General features: G+C 57.5%; 1 protein-coding gene across 1 annotated transcript in view; it reads right to left on the reverse strand.

Annotated features, from left to right (window-relative positions):
* nadk2 (NAD kinase 2, mitochondrial) overlaps positions 1–15318 on the reverse strand; it is a 57493-nt gene extending 42175 nt beyond the window's left edge. Inside the window, exon 1 of the mRNA XM_059974045.1 lies at positions 15095–15318. Within this exon, the coding sequence (XP_059830028.1) occupies positions 15095–15289 (195 nt within the window). The 5' untranslated portion in view covers positions 15290–15318. The remainder of the gene's footprint in view (positions 1–15094) is intronic.
* Between the last annotated feature and the right edge of the window lie 579 nt (positions 15319–15897).

Consider the following 15897-nt stretch of genomic DNA (forward strand, 5'->3'; position numbering starts at 1 on the left):
AGGGAGTCGCGTACCGAGCGATCCCTGCGGAAAGCAGAAAGAGGGGGGTCCCATGCAGTAGCCTCTACCCCCATACCAGACAGTGATGCAGCCTGTCAGAATGCTCTCCATGGTACATCTATAGAAGTTTTTGTCGACATACCAAAGTTTAAAGTATAGTCGCTGTCTTGCCTTCTTTATAGATGCAGCAATATGTTGGGACCAGGTTACGTCCTCAGAGATCTTGACATCCAGGACCTTGAAACTTCTCACTCTCTTCACTTCTGATCCCTCCATGAGGATTGGCATGTGTTCTTTCATCTTACCCTTCCTGGTCCACAAACAGCTCTTTTGTCTTAATGACGTTGAGATCTGCCTTGCCACACAGTCATGGTTATAGAGGGAGTAGAGCAGTGGGCTAAGCACACACCCGAGGTGCACCAGTGTTGATCACCAGCAAGGAGGAGATGTTATCACCAATCCACACAGACTGGGGTTTTCCGGTTAGGAAGCTGAGGATCCAATTGCAGAGGTTGGTACAGAGGCCCAGGTCCTATAAATCTAGCTGCAAGGTGCCATATAACCACTTCTTACTCAATGTGAGCAAGACCAAGGAGCCAACTATTGACTTCAGAAGTCCATGATACAGTCCTCATCAGGGGAGGAGAGGGTCAGTGACTTTAAAATCCTTGGCATTCCTTGGGGAAGAGGAGGTTGGCTCACAAATAGAGAAAGCTTGTAGACAGTGCGAGAGGGAGGATAGGCAAGTGATAGAGAAGGGATGTGCTCAGACCAAAGGTTTGAGATGTGTCTATTTTAACGCAAGGAGTGTTGTGAACAAAGTGGATGAGCTGAGAGTGTGGATCAGTACTTGCAGATATGATGTGGTGGCCATTACAGAGACTGGGATGGCTCAGGGACAGAAATGGTTACTTCAAGTGCTGGGTTTTAGATGTTTCAGAAAGGACAGAGAGGGAGGCAAAAGAGGTGGGGGTGTGACACTGTTGATCAGAGATAGTGTCACGGCTGCAGAAAAGGTGGACGCCGTGGAGGGATTATCTGTGGCGTCTCTGTGGGTGGAGATTTGGAATAGGAAGAGGTCAATAACCTTACTGGGTGTTTTTTATAGGCCGCCCAATAGTGGCCTATTCCAATAGGCCTATAGTGGCCACCATTCTCAAAATGGCGGTGCAGGCTCGAAGGGCCGAATGGTCTACTTCTGCACCTATTGTCTATAACAGGGATATCGAGGAGCAGATAGGGAAACAGATCCTGGAAAGGTGTAATAATAACAGAGTTGTCATGATGGGAGATTTTAATTTCCCAGATATGGATTGCCATCTCCCTAGAGCGAGGGGTTTAAATGGGGTGGAGTTTGTTAGGTGTGTTCAGGAAGGTTTCTTGACACAATATGTAGATAAGCCTACGAGAGGAGAGGCTGTACTTGATTTGGTATTGGGAAATGAACCTGGTCAGGTGTCAGATCTCTCAGTGGGAGAGCATTTTGGAGATAGAGATCATAATTGTCTCCTTTACAATAGCACTGGAGAGAGATAGGAACAGACAAGTTAGAAGAGCATTTAATTGGAGTAAGGGGAATTATAAGGCTATCAGGCAGGAAATTGGAGGCTTAAATTGGAAACAGATGTTCTCAGGGAAAAGTATGGAAGAAATGTGGCAAATGTTCAGTGGATATTTGTGTGGAGTTCTATATAGATACGTTCCAATGAGACAGGGAAGTTATGGGTGGGTACAGGAACCATGATGTATAAAGGCTGTAATAAATCTAGTCAAGAAAAAAAAGTTTACAAAAGGTTCAGAGAGCTAGGTAATGTTAGAGATCAAGAAGATTATAAGGCTAATAGGAAGGAACTCAAGAAGGAAATTAGGAGAGCCAGAAGGGGCCATGAGGAGGCCTTGGTGGGCAGAATTAAGTAAAATCCCAAGGCATTGTATAAGTATGTGAAGAGCAAGAGGATCAGACGTGAAAGAATAGGACCTATCAAATGAGACAGTGGGAAAGTGTGTATGGAACTGGAGGAAATAGCAGAGGTACTTAATGAATACTTTACTCGGTATTCACTATGGAAAAGGATCTTCGTGATTGTAGTGATGACTTGCAGCAGACTGAAAAGCTTGAGCATGTAGACATTAAGAAAGAGGATGTGCTGGAACTTTTGTAAAGCATCAAGTTGGATAAGACACTGGGACCGGATGAGATGTACACCAGGGTACAGTGGGAGGTGAGGGAGGAGATTGTTGAGCCTCTGGCAATGATCTTTGCATCATCAATGGGAATGGGAGAGGTGCCGTAGGATTGGAGAGTTGCAAATATTGTTCCTTTATTCAAGAAAGGGAGTAGCCCAGGAAATTATAGACCAGCGAATCTTACCTCAGTGGTTGTTAAGTTGATGGAGAAGATCTTGAGAGGCAGGACTTGTGAACATTTGGAGAGGCATAATATGATTAGGAATAGTCAACATGGCTTTGTCAAAGGCAGGTCGTGCCTTACGAGCCTGATTGAATTTTTTGAGGATGTGACTAAACACATTGATGAAGGAAGAGCCATAGATGTAGTGTATATGGATTTCAGCAATGTATTTGATAAGGCACCCATGCAAGGCTTATTGAGAAAGTAAGGAGGTATGGGATCCAAGGGGACATTGCTTTGTGGATCGAGAACTGGCTTGCCCACAGAAGGCAAAGAGTGGTTGTAGACGGGTCATTTTCTGCATGGAGTTTGGTGACCAGTGGGGTGCCTCAGGATCTGTTCTGGGACCCTTACACTTTGTGATTTTAATAAATGACCTGGATGAGGAAGTGGAGGGATGGGTTTGTGAACTTGCTGATGACACAAAGGTTGGGGGTGTTGTGGATAGTGTGGAGGGCTGTCAGAGGTTATAGCGGGACATTGATAGGATGCAAAACTGGGCTGAGAAGTGGCAGGTGGAGTTCAACCCAGATAAGTGTGAGGTGGTTCATTTTGGTAGGTCAAATATGATGGCAGGATATAGTATTAATGATAAGACTCTTGGCAGTGTGGAGGATCAGAGGGACCTTGGGGTCCGAGTCCATAGGATGCTCAAAGCAGCTGCGCAGGTTGTCTCTGTGGTTAAGAAGGTGTACGGTGCATTGGCCTTCATCAATCGTGGAATTGAATTTAGGAGCCGAGAGGTAATGTTGCAGCTATATAGGACCCTGGTCAGACCCCACTTGGAGTACTGTGCTCAGTTCTGGTCACCTCACTACAGGAAGGATGTGGAAGCCATAGAAAGGGTACAGAGGAAATTTACAAGGATGTTGCCTGGATTGGGGAGCATGCCTTATGAGAATAGGTTGAGTCTCCTTGGAGCGAAGGAGGATGAGAGGTGACCTGATGGAGGTGTACAAGATGATGAGATGCATTGATTGTGTGGATCGTCAGAGGCTTTTCCCAGGTCTAAAATGGTTGCCACAAAAGGACACAGGTTTAAGGTGCTGGGGAGTAGGTACAGAGATGTCAGGGGTAAGTTTTTTACTCAGAGAGTGGTGAGTGCGTGGAATGGGTTGGCGGCAACGGTGGTGGAGGCGGATACAATAGGGTCTTTTAAGAGACTTTTGGATAGGTACATAGAGCTTAGAAAAATAGAGAGCTATAGATAAGCCTAGTAATTTCTAAGGTAGGGACATGTTCGGTACAACTTTGTGGTTTTCTATGTTCTATATCATTTAAGAGGATCTGTCCTGAGTGCAGCACATATTGTCACTACAAAGAAGGCACGACATTGCCTCTACTATCTTAGAAGTTTGCAAAGATTTGGCATGTCATCTAAAACACTGACTAACTTCTATAGATGTGCAGTGGAGTATTGCATAATGGTCTGGTATGAAACACTTGAATGGAAATATCTACACAAGATATTGAATACTGCCCAGTCCATCAAGGCAAAGCCCCTCCCCACTACTGAGCACATCTGGAAGGAATGCTGTGGCAGGAGAGCAGTGTCCACCACCAAGGACTCCCACCATCCAAGCTATGCTCCCTTCTTGCTGCAGTCATTAGGAAGAAGGTACAGGAGCCTGAGAACTCACACTACCAGGTTCAGGAACAATTATTACGCCTCAACCATAAGACCCTTAAACCAGAGGAGATAACTTCACAGAGCTCTCAGCAACCCCATTCTCATAAGGACCAAGCAGCCCCCCCCCCCCACCCGAAACATTTTCACAATTTCTAACACTGAACTGATTCCACAATCTATGGACTCACTTTCAAGGACTCTAAAACTGCTGTTCTCAATATTTATTGCTTATTTATTTTTATTTTGTTATTTCTTTAGTTTTGTATTTGCAGTTTGTTGTCTTTTGCACATTGGCTGTTTGCCTGTCTTTGTTGTGCTCAGATTTTCATTGTTTCTATTGTGTTTCTTTACAGTTACTGTGAATGCCCACAAGAAAACGAATATGGTGACATACATGTACTTTGATGATAAATTTACTTTAAACTTTGGTGTAGAGGTCATACACTTAGGGGTTCTATAGTCATCTGAGTGAGATCTGGCACAGATCAAGACCAAGGCATATGATTTAGTGGCTATTACAGAAGCCTGGTTGCAAGGGGGAGATGACTTGGAATTAAATATCCAAGGGTATCAGGTAATACCTGATAGGCAGGAAGGCAGAGGTGGTGGGATGGTGCTCTTGATAAGGGTGATTGTGAGAAATGATATAAGATCTACGGAGCAGAATGTTGAGTCCATCTGGGTAGAGATTAAGAATAGTAAAGGGAAACTGGTGGGTGTTGTCTATAAGCCACCTAATAAAAATATTGCAGTGGCAGAGGTGATTAACCAAGAAATAACTGAGACTTGTAAGAACGGAACAGCAGTTGTCATGCAGGATTTTAACTTCCACATAGATTGGGTGAATCAGGTTGGTAAAGGAAGTCTTGAGGAGAACTTCATGGAATGCATCTGTGATGGCTTTCTCGAGCAGCATGTTAGTGAACCTACAAGGGAAAATACTATCTTAGATCTAGTCCTGTGCAATGAGACAGGTAATATCAACGATCTTGTAGTCACTCTTGGAAAGAGTGATCGTAGTATGATTGAATTTTGCATTCAGATGGAGGACGAAATAGATCTAAAACTAGTGTATGATGCTTGAACAAGGGAGTCTACAACAGGATGAGGGAGGAGTTGGCTAATGTGGATTGGGAGCACAGGCTATTTGGTAGGGCAGTTGAGGAACAGTGGAATACTTTCAAAGAGATTTTTCACAGTGCTCAAAAAAAGTATATTCCAGTCAAAAGTAAGGACAGTACGTGTGGGGACAGCCACTAAGGAACTAAGGAAATCAAAGATAGTATCAAATTAAAAGCTCATGTGTACAAAGTCACAAAGAGTAGTGGGAGACTGGAGGATCGGGAAAACTTTAAAAAGCAACAAGAACAACTAAACAAGAAATAAGGAAAGGGAAGATAGAGTATGAAAGTAAATTAGCACAAAATATAAAAACAGATAGCAAAAGCTTTTATAAATATATAAAGTGGAAGAGGGTGGCTAAAGTCAATGTGGGTCCCTTGGAAGACGAGAAGGGGAAATTGATATTGGGTGATAAGGAAATTGCTGAGGCATTGAACGACTATTTTGTGTCGGTCTTCATGGTGGAGGACACGTCTAATATGCAAAAGAAGGATGTTATGGACGAAATGGGAGGTGAGGACCTCAATAAAAACACTGTCACTAAAGAGATAGTGATGAGCAAACTAGAGGGCCTGAAGGTAGATAAGTCCCCTGGTCCTGATGGGATGCATCCCAGGGTGCTGAGGGAATTGGCGGGGGGTTATAGTAGACACGTTGGCAATCATTAATCAAAACTCTCTAGACTCTGGGCAGGTCTCAGTGGACTGGAAGACAGCAAATGTCACGCCAGTTTTTAAAAAAGGATGTAGGCAAAAGATGGGCAACTATAGGCCAGTTAGTTTAACATCTATAGTCAGGAAAATGCTTGAAGTTGTCATTAAGGAAGAAATAGCGAAACACTTAGAAAAGAGTGGTTCCATAGACAGATGCAGCATGGATTCAGAAAGATCCTGTTTGATAAACTTACTGGAGTTTTTTGAAGACATAATGAGTGCAGTGGATAGAGGGGAACAGGTGCATGTCGCATACTTGGATTTCCAGAAGGCGTTCGATAAGGTACCGCACAAGAGACTTAAATAAATAAGAATGGATGCATGGAGTCAGAGGAAGTGTATTGGCATGGATAGTGGATTGGTTAACCAATAGAAGGCGGACAGTTGGCATAAATGGGTGTTTACCATTTACATTGATGATTTGGAAGAGGGGACTGAGTAGCGTAGCAAAATTTACTGATGACACTAAACTGAGTGGAAAAGCAAATTGTACAGAAGATGTGGAGAGTCTGCAGAATGATATAGATAGGTCAAGTGAGTGGGCCAAGGTCCGGCAGATGATACAACGTTGGTAAATGAGAGATCATCCACTTTAGAAGGAATAATAGAAGAGCAAATTATTATTTATAACCATATAACAATCACAGCACGGAAACAGGCCATCTCGGCCCTCCTAGTCCGTGCCGAACTCTTAATCTCACCTAGTCCCACCTACCCGCACTCAGCCCATAACCCTCCACTCCTTTCCTGTCCATATACCTATCCAATTTTACCTTAAATGACACAACTGAACTGGCCTCTACTACTTCTACAGGAAGCTCATTCCACACAGCTATCACTCTTTGAGTAAAGAAATACCCCCTTGTGTTTCCCTTAAACTTCTGCCCCCTAACTCTCAAATCATGTCCTCTAGTTTGAATCTCCCCTACTCTCAATGGAAACAGCCTGTTCACGTCAACTCTATCTATCCCTCTCAAAATTTTAAATACCTCGATCAAATCCCCCCTCAACCTTCTACGCTCCAATGAATAGAGACCTAACTTGTTCAACCTTTCTCTGTAACTTAAGTGCTGAAACCCAGGTAACATCCTAGTAAATCGTCTCTGCACTCTCTCTAATTTATTGATATCTTTCCTATAATTCAGTGACCAGAACTGCACACAATATTCCAAATCTGGCCTTACCGATGCCTTGTACAATTTTAACATTACAAGTGAAGAAGCCTCAACTGTTTCCCTTGGCAGAGAATTCCACAGATTCACCACCACTCTCTGGGAAAAACAGTTTCTGTTATAAATCTTCTCCCCTAAATCTTGAGGCAATGTCCCCTAGTTCTAGTCTCACTACCAATGGAAACAACTTTCCTACTTTTATCTATCCCTTTTAAAATTTTGTATGTTGCTATAAGATCCCCTCTCATTCTTCTGAACTTCACAGAGTATAGTCCCAGGTCTGACCACCACCCTCCCTCTTGCCCCTGACCCCGGGACAAGGACCAGGATCAGGTCTGACCTCCCTCCCTCCCTCCCTCTCACCCCCGACCCCTGGACCGGGACCAGGTCTGACCTCCACCCTCCCTCTCGCCCCTGACCCCGGGACAAGGACCAGGACCGGGTCTGACCTCCCTCCCTCCCGCCCCCGACCCCTGGACCGGGACCAGGTCTGACCTCCACCCTCCCTCTCGCCCCCTGACCCCGGGACCAGGTCTGACCTCCACCCTCCCTCTCGCCCCCTGACCCCGGGACCAGGTCTGACCTCCCTCCCTCTCGCCCCTGACCCCGACCACGGGACCAGGTCTGACCACCACCCTCCCTCTTGCCCCTGACACCGGGACAAGGACCAGGACCGGGTCTGACCTCCCTCTCTCCCTCCCTCTCGCCCCCGAACCCTGGATGGGGACCAGGTCTGACCACCACCCTCCCTCCCTCTCGCCCCTGGACGGGGACCAGGTCTGACCACCCTCCCTCCCTCTCGCCCCTGGACCAGGACCAGGTCTGACCACCACCCTCCCTCTCGCCCCTGACCCCGACCCCGGGTCCAGGTCTGACCACCACCCTCCCTCTCGCCCCTGACCCTGGGACAAGGACCGGGACCAGGTCTGACCACCACCCTCCCTCTCGCCCCTGACCCCGACCCCGGGTCCAGGTCTGACCACCACCCTCCCTCTCGCCCCTGACCCCGGGACAAGGACCGGGACCAGGTCTGACCACCCTCCTTCTTGCCCCTGATCCCGACCCCGGGACCAGGTCTGACCACCACCCTCCCTCTCGCCCCTGACCCCGGGACAAGGACCGGGACCAGGTCTGACCACCCTCCTTCTTGCCCCTGATCCCGACCCCGGGACCAGGTCTGACCTCCCTCCCTCTCGCCCCTGACCCCGACCACGGAACCAGGTCTGACACCACCCTCCCTCTTGTCCCTGACACCGGGACAAGGACCAGGACCGGGTCTGACCTCCCTCCCTCCCTCCCTCTCGCCCCCGAACCCTGGACGGGGACCAGGTCTGACCACCACCCTCCCTCTCGCCCCTGGACCAGGACCAGGTCTGACCACCACCCTCCCTCTCGCCCCTGACCCCGACCCCAGGTCCAACCACCACCCTCCCTCTCGCCCCTGACCCCGGGACCAGGTCTGACCACCACCCTCCCTCTCGCCCCTGACCCCGACCCCAGGTCCAGGTCTGACCACCACCCTCCCTCTCGCCCCTGACCCCGGGACCAGGTCTGACCACCACCCTCCCTCTCGCCCCTGACCCCGGGACAAGGACCAGGACCAGGTCTGACCTCCCTCCCTCCCTCCCTCTCGCCCCCGACCGCTGGACCGGGACCAGGTCTGACCTCCCTCCCTCCCTCCCTCTCGCCCCCGACCGCTGGACCGGGACCAGGTCTGACCACCCTCCCTCCCTCCCTCTCGCCCCCGACCCCTGGACGGGGACCAGGTCTGACCACCACCCTCCCTCTCGCCCCTGACCCCGACCCCAGGTCTGACCACCACCCTCCCTCTCGCCCCTGACCCCGGGACCAGGTCTGACCTCCCACCCTCCCTCTCGCCCCTGACCCCGGGACAAGGACCGGGACCAGGTCTGACCACCCTCCTTCTTGCCCCTGATCCCGACCCCGGGACCAGGTCTGACCACCACCCTCCCTCTCGCCCCTGACCCCGGGACAAGGACCAGGACCAGGTCTGACCTCCCTCCCTCCCTCCCTCTCGCCCCCGACCCCTGGACCAGGACCAGGTCTGACCACCACCCTCCCTCTCGCCCCTGACCCCGACCCCGGGTCCAGGTCTGACCAGCACCCTCCCTCTCGCCCCTGACCCCGGGACAAGGACCAGGACCAGGTCTGACCTCCCTCCCTCTCACCCCTGACCCGGGACCAGGTCTGACCTCCACCCTCCCTCTCGCCCCCGATCCCGGGACCAGGTCTGACCTCCCTCCCTCTCACCCCTGACCCGGGACCAGGTCTGACCTCCCTCCCTCTCACCCCGGGACCGGGACCAGGTCTGACCACCACCCTCCCTCTCGCCCCTGGACGGGGACCAGGTCTGACCACCACCCTCCCTCTCGCCCCTGACCCCGACCCCGGGTCCAGGTCTGACCACCACCCTCCCTCTCGCCCCTGACCCCGGGACAAGGACCGGGACCAGGTCTGACCACCCTCCTTCTTGCCCCTGATCCCGACCCCGGGACCAGGTCTGACCACCACCCTCCCTCTCGCCCCTGACCCCGGGACAAGGACCGGGACCAGGTCTGACCACCCTCCTTCTTGCCCCTGATCCCGACCCCGGGACCAGGTCTGACCTCCCTCCCTCTCGCCCCTGACCCCGACCACGGAACCAGGTCTGACCACCACCCTCCCTCTCGCCCCTGGACCAGGACCAGGTCTGACCACCACCCTCCCTCTCGCCCCTGACCCCGACCCCAGGTCCAACCACCACCCTCCCTCTCGCCCCTGACCCCGGGACCAGGTCTGACCACCACCCTCCCTCTCGCCCCTGACCCCGACCCCAGGTCCAGGTCTGACCACCACCCTCCCTCTCGCCCCTGACCCCGGGACCAGGTCTGACCACCACCCTCCCTCTCGCCCCTGACCCCGGGACAAGGACCAGGACCAGGTCTGACCTCCCTCCCTCCCTCCCTCTCGCCCCCGACCGCTGGACCGGGACCAGGTCTGACCACCCTCCCTCCCTCCCTCTCGCCCCCGACCCCTGGACGGGGACCAGGTCTGACCACCACCCTCCCTCTCGCCCCTGACCCCGACCCCAGGTCTGACCACCACCCTCCCTCTCGCCCCTGACCCCGGGACCAGGTCTGACCTCCCACCCTCCCTCTCGCCCCTGACCCCGGGACAAGGACCGGGACCAGGTCTGACCACCCTCCTTCTTGCCCCTGATCCCGACCCCGGGACCAGGTCTGACCACCACCCTCCCTCTCGCCCCTGACCCCGGGACAAGGACCAGGACCAGGTCTGACCTCCCTCCCTCCCTCCCTCTCGCCCCCGACCCCTGGACCAGGACCAGGTCTGACCACCACCCTCCCTCTCGCCCCTGACCCCGACCCCGGGTCCAGGTCTGACCAGCACCCTCCCTCTCGCCCCTGACCCCGGGACAAGGACCAGGACCAGGTCTGACCTCCCTCCCTCTCACCCCTGACCCGGGACCAGGTCTGACCTCCACCCTCCCTCTCGCCCCCGATCCCGGGACCAGGTCTGACCTCCCTCCCTCTCACCCCTGACCCGGGACCAGGTCTGACCTCCCTCCCTCTCACCCCGGGACCGGGACCAGGTCTGACCACCACCCTCCCTCTCGCCCCTGGACGGGGACCAGGTCTGACCACCACCCTCCCTCTCGCCCCTGGACGGGGACCAGGTCTGACCACCACCCTCCCTCTCGCCCCTGACCCCGACCCCGGGTCCAGGTCTGACCACCACCCTCCCTCTCGCCCCTGACCCCGGGACAAGGACCGGGACCAGGTCTGACCTCCCACCCTCCCTCTCGCCCCTGACCCCGGGACAAGGACCGGGACCAGGTCTGACCACCCTCCTTCTTGCCCCTGATCCCGACCCCGGGACCAGGTCTGACCACCACCCTCCCTCTCGCCCCTGACCCCAGGACCAGGTCTGACCTCCACCCTCCCTCTCGCCCCTGACCCCGGGACCGGGACCAGGTCTGACCTCCCTCCCTCCCTCCCTCTCACCCCCGACCCCGGGATCAGGTCTGACCACCTCCCTCTCGCCCCTGACCCCAGGACCAGGTCTGACCTCCACCCTCCCTCTCGCCCCTGATCCCAGGACAAGGACCGGGACCAGGTCTGACCTCCACCCTCCCTCTCGCCCCTGACCCCGGGACATGGTCTGACCACCACCCTCCCTCTCGCTCCCTGACCCCGGGACCAGGTCTGACCACCACCCTCCCTCTCGCCCCCTGACCCCGGGACCAGGTCTGACCTCCACCCTCCCTCTGCCCCTGACCCCGGGACCAGGACCAGGTCTGACCTCCCTCCCTCTCGCCCCTGGACCGGGACCAGGTCTGACCTCCACCCTCCCTCTCGCCCCTGACCCCGGGACCAGGTCTGACCTCCACCCTCCCTCTCGCCCCCGACCCCGGGACCAAGTCTGACCTCCCTCCCTCTCACCCCGGGACCGGGACCGGGACCAGGACCGGGTCTGACCTCCACCCTCCCTCTCGCCCCTGACCCCGGGACCAGGTCTGACCTCCACCCTCCCTCTCGCCCCTGACCCCGGGACCAGGTCTGACCTCCACCCTCCCTCTCGCCCCTGACCCCGGGACCAGGTCTGACCTCCACCCTCCCTCTGCCCCTGACCCCGGGACCAGGTCTGACCTCCACCCTCCCTCTCGCCCCCTGACCCCGGGACCAGGTCTGACCTCCACCCTCCCTCTGCCCCTGACCCCGGGACCAGGACCAGGTCTGACCTCCCTCCCTCTCGCCCCTGGACCGGGACCAGGTCTGACCTCCACCCTCCCTCTCGCCCCTGACCCCGGGACCAGGTCTGACCTCCACCCTCCCTCTCGCCCCCGACCCCGGGACCAAGTCTGACCTCCCTCCCTCTCACCCCGGGACCGGGACCGGGACCAGGACCGGGTCTGACCTCCACCCTCCCTCTCGCCCCTGACCCCGGGACCAGGTCTGACCTCCACCCTCCCTCTCGCCCCTGACCCCGGGACCAGGTCTGACCTCCACCCTCCCTCTGCCCCTGACCCCGGGACCAGGTCTGACCTCCACCCTCCCTCTCGCCCCCTGACCCCGGGACCAGGTCTGACCTCCACCCTCCCTCTGCCCCTGACCCCGGGACCAGGTCTGACCTCCACCCTCCCTCTCGCCCCTGACCCCGGGACCAGGTCTGACCACCACCCTCCCTCTCGCCCCTGGACCGGGACCAGGTCTGACCTCCACCCTCCCTCTCGCCCCGGGACCAGGTCTGACCTCCACCCTCCCTCTCGCCCCGGGACCAGGTCTGACCTCCACCCTCCCTCTCGCCCCGGGACCAGGTCTGACCACCACCCTCCCTCTCACCCCGGGACCAGGTCTGACCTCCACCCTCCCTCCCTCTCACCCCGGGACCAGGTCTGACCTCCACCCTCCCTCTCGCCCCGGGACCAGGTCTGACCTCCACCCTCCCTCTCGCCCCCTGACCCCGGGACCAGGACCAGGTCTGACCTCCCTCCCTCTCACCCCGGGACCAGGTCTGACCTCCACCCTCCCTCTCGCCCCGGGACCAGGTCTGACCTCCACCCTCCCTCTCGCCCCTGACCCCGGGACCAGGACCAGGTCTGACCTCCCTCCCTCTCACCCCGGGACCAGGTCTGACCTCCACCCTCCCTCTCGCCCCGGGACCAGGTCTGACCTCCACCCTCCCTCTCGCCCCTGACCCCGGGACCAGGACCAGGTCTGACCTCCCTCCCTCTCACCCCGGGACCAGGTCTGACCTCCACCCTCCCTCTCGCCCCGGGACCAGGTCTGACCTCCACCCTCCCTCTGCCCCTGACCCCGGGACCAGGTCTGACCTCCACCCTCCCTCTCGCCCCTGACCCCGGGACCAGGACCAGGTCTGACCTCCCTCCCTCTCACCCCGGGACCAGGTCTGACCTCCACCCTCCCTCTCGCCCCGGGACCAGGTCTGACCTCCACCCTCCCTCTCGCCCCTGACCCCGGGACCAGGACCAGGTCTGACCTCCCTCCCTCTCACCCCGGGACCAGGTCTGACCTCCACCCTCCCTCTCGCCCCGGGACCAGGTCTGACCTCCACCCTCCCTCTGCCCCTGACCCCGGGACCAGGTCTGACCTCCACCCTCCCTCTCGCCCCTGACCCCGGGACCAGGTCTGACCTCCACCCTCCCTCTCGCCCCTGACCCCGGGACCAGGTCTGACCTCCACCCTCCCTCTGCCCCTGACCCCGGGACCAGGTCTGACCTCCACCCTCCCTCTCGCCCCTGACCCCGGGACCAGGTCTGACCACCACCCTCCCTCTCGCCCCTGGACCGGGACCAGGTCTGACCTCCACCCTCCCTCTCGCCCCGGGACCAGGTCTGACCTCCACCCTCCCTCTCGCCCCGGGACCAGGTCTGACCTCCACCCTCCCTCTCGCCCCGGGACCAGGTCTGACCACCACCCTCCCTCTCACCCCGGGACCAGGTCTGACCTCCACCCTCCCTCCCTCTCACCCCGGGACCAGGTCTGACCTCCACCCTCCCTCTCGCCCCGGGACCAGGTCTGACCTCCACCCTCCCTCTCGCCCCCTGACCCCGGGACCAGGACCAGGTCTGACCTCCCTCCCTCTCACCCCGGGACCAGGTCTGACCTCCACCCTCCCTCTCGCCCCGGGACCAGGTCTGACCTCCACCCTCCCTCTCGCCCCTGACCCCGGGACCAGGTCTGACCTCCACCCTCCCTCTCGCCCCGGGACCAGGTCTGACCTCCACCCTCCCTCTGCCCCTGACCCCGGGACCAGGTCTGACCTCCACCCTCCCTCTCGCCCCTGACCCCGGGACCAGGACCAGGTCTGACCTCCCTCCCTCTCACCCCGGGACCAGGTCTGACCTCCACCCTCCCTCTCGCCCCGGGACCAGGTCTGACCTCCACCCTCCCTCTGCCCCTGACCCCGGGACCAGGTCTGACCTCCACCCTCCCTCTCGCCCCTGACCCCGGGACCAGGACCAGGTCTGACCTCCCTCCCTCTCACCCCGGGACCAGGTCTGACCTCCACCCTCCCTCTCGCCCCGGGACCAGGTCTGACCTCCACCCTCCCTCTCGCCCCTGACCCCGGGACCAGGACCAGGTCTGACCTCCCTCCCTCTCACCCCGGGACCAGGTCTGACCTCCACCCTCCCTCTCGCCCCGGGACCAGGTCTGACCTCCACCCTCCCTCTGCCCCTGACCCCGGGACCAGGTCTGACCTCCACCCTCCCTCTCGCCCCTGACCCCGGGACCAGGACCAGGTCTGACCTCCCTCCCTCTCACCCCGGGACCAGGTCTGACCTCCACCCTCCCTCTCGCCCCGGGACCAGGTCTGACCTCCACCCTCCCTCTGCCCCTGACCCCGGGACCAGGTCTGACCTCCACCCTCCCTCTCGCCCCTGACCCCGGGACCAGGTCTGACCACCACCCTCCCTCTCGCCCCTGACCCCGGGACCAGGACCAGGACCAGGACCAGGTCTGACCTCCACCCTCCCTCTGCCTCTCACCCCTGACCCCAGGACCAGGTCTGACCTCCACCCTCCCTCCCTCCGGCCTCACCCCGGGACCAGGTCTGACCTCCACCCTCCCTCTCACCCCTGACCCCGGGACCAGGTCTGACCTCCACCCACCCTCCCTCCGGCCTCACCCCGGGACCAGGTCTGACCTCCACCCTCCCTCTCGCCCCCTGACCCCGGGACCGGGACCAGGTCTGACCTCCACCCTCCCTCTGCCTCTCACCCCTGACCCCGGGACCAGGTCTGACCTCCACCCTCCCTCTGCCCCTGACCCTGACCCCGGGACCGGGTCTGACCTCCCTCCCTCCGGCCTCACCCCGGGACCGGGTCTGACCTCCACCCTCCCTCTCGCCCCTGACCCCGGGACCGGGACCGGGTCTGACCTCCACCCTCCCTCTGCCTCCACCCACCCTCCCTCCGGCCTCACCCCGGGACCGGGTCTGACCTCCCTCCCTCTGCCCCTGACCCTCACCCCGGGACCGGGTCTGACCACCCTCCCTCCGGCCTCACCCGCTGCCGCAGCGCCGCCTCTCGCTCTCCGCCCCGCTGCTGCTCGAATTCGAAGCGGGTGGTTTTGGCGACCACGGCCACGCGTTGGGGCTGGAAGGGTCCGGGTCCGGGGCCGGGGCCGGGTCCAGAGCTCCGGGCCCTCCCTCCGGCCAGCAGCGCAGCCGCCCGGCCCCCACGGAGCAGAGCCAACGCCATGGGCCCAACCAGGCCCGCTGCGCGTGCGCACTGGCGTCTACCTCCCATTGCACGCCGGGATCTGTAGTCTTTATGGCGACGTCTGATCAGCACCAGTCAGAATCAGATTTAACCCCACCGGCATATGTCGTGAAATTTATTAACTTTGCGCAGCAGTCTAATGCAATATATATAATAATAGAAAAGAAATAAAACCAAGGATTTCTAATATGTGTTAAATTAAATTAGTGCAAAAATAGAAATAAAAATGCAGTGAGATAGTGTCCATTCAAAAATCGGATGGCAGAGAAGAAGCTGTTCTTGAATCGCTGAGTGTGCGCCCTCAGCGTTCCTGTACCTCCTCCCTGATGGTAGCAATGAGTACAGGACATGTCATGGGTGATGGGGTCCTTAATGCCGTCTTTCTGAGGTACCGCTCCTTAAAGATGTTTGGGTACCAGGGAGGCTGGTGCCCATGATGGAGCTGAGTAAGTTTACAACTCTCTGTAGCTTACTCCAATCCTGTACAGTTAACCCCCCCATGCCATAACAGGCGGTGGTGTAGCCCAGTTGGAATGCTCTCCACGGTACATCTGAAGAAACTTTTGAGTGTTTTATGTGACATACCA

The sequence above is a fragment of the Hypanus sabinus genome, chromosome 7 (assembly GCF_030144855.1).
Source record: "Hypanus sabinus isolate sHypSab1 chromosome 7, sHypSab1.hap1, whole genome shotgun sequence".
In the NCBI taxonomy this organism is placed as follows: Eukaryota; Metazoa; Chordata; class Chondrichthyes; order Myliobatiformes; family Dasyatidae; genus Hypanus; species Hypanus sabinus.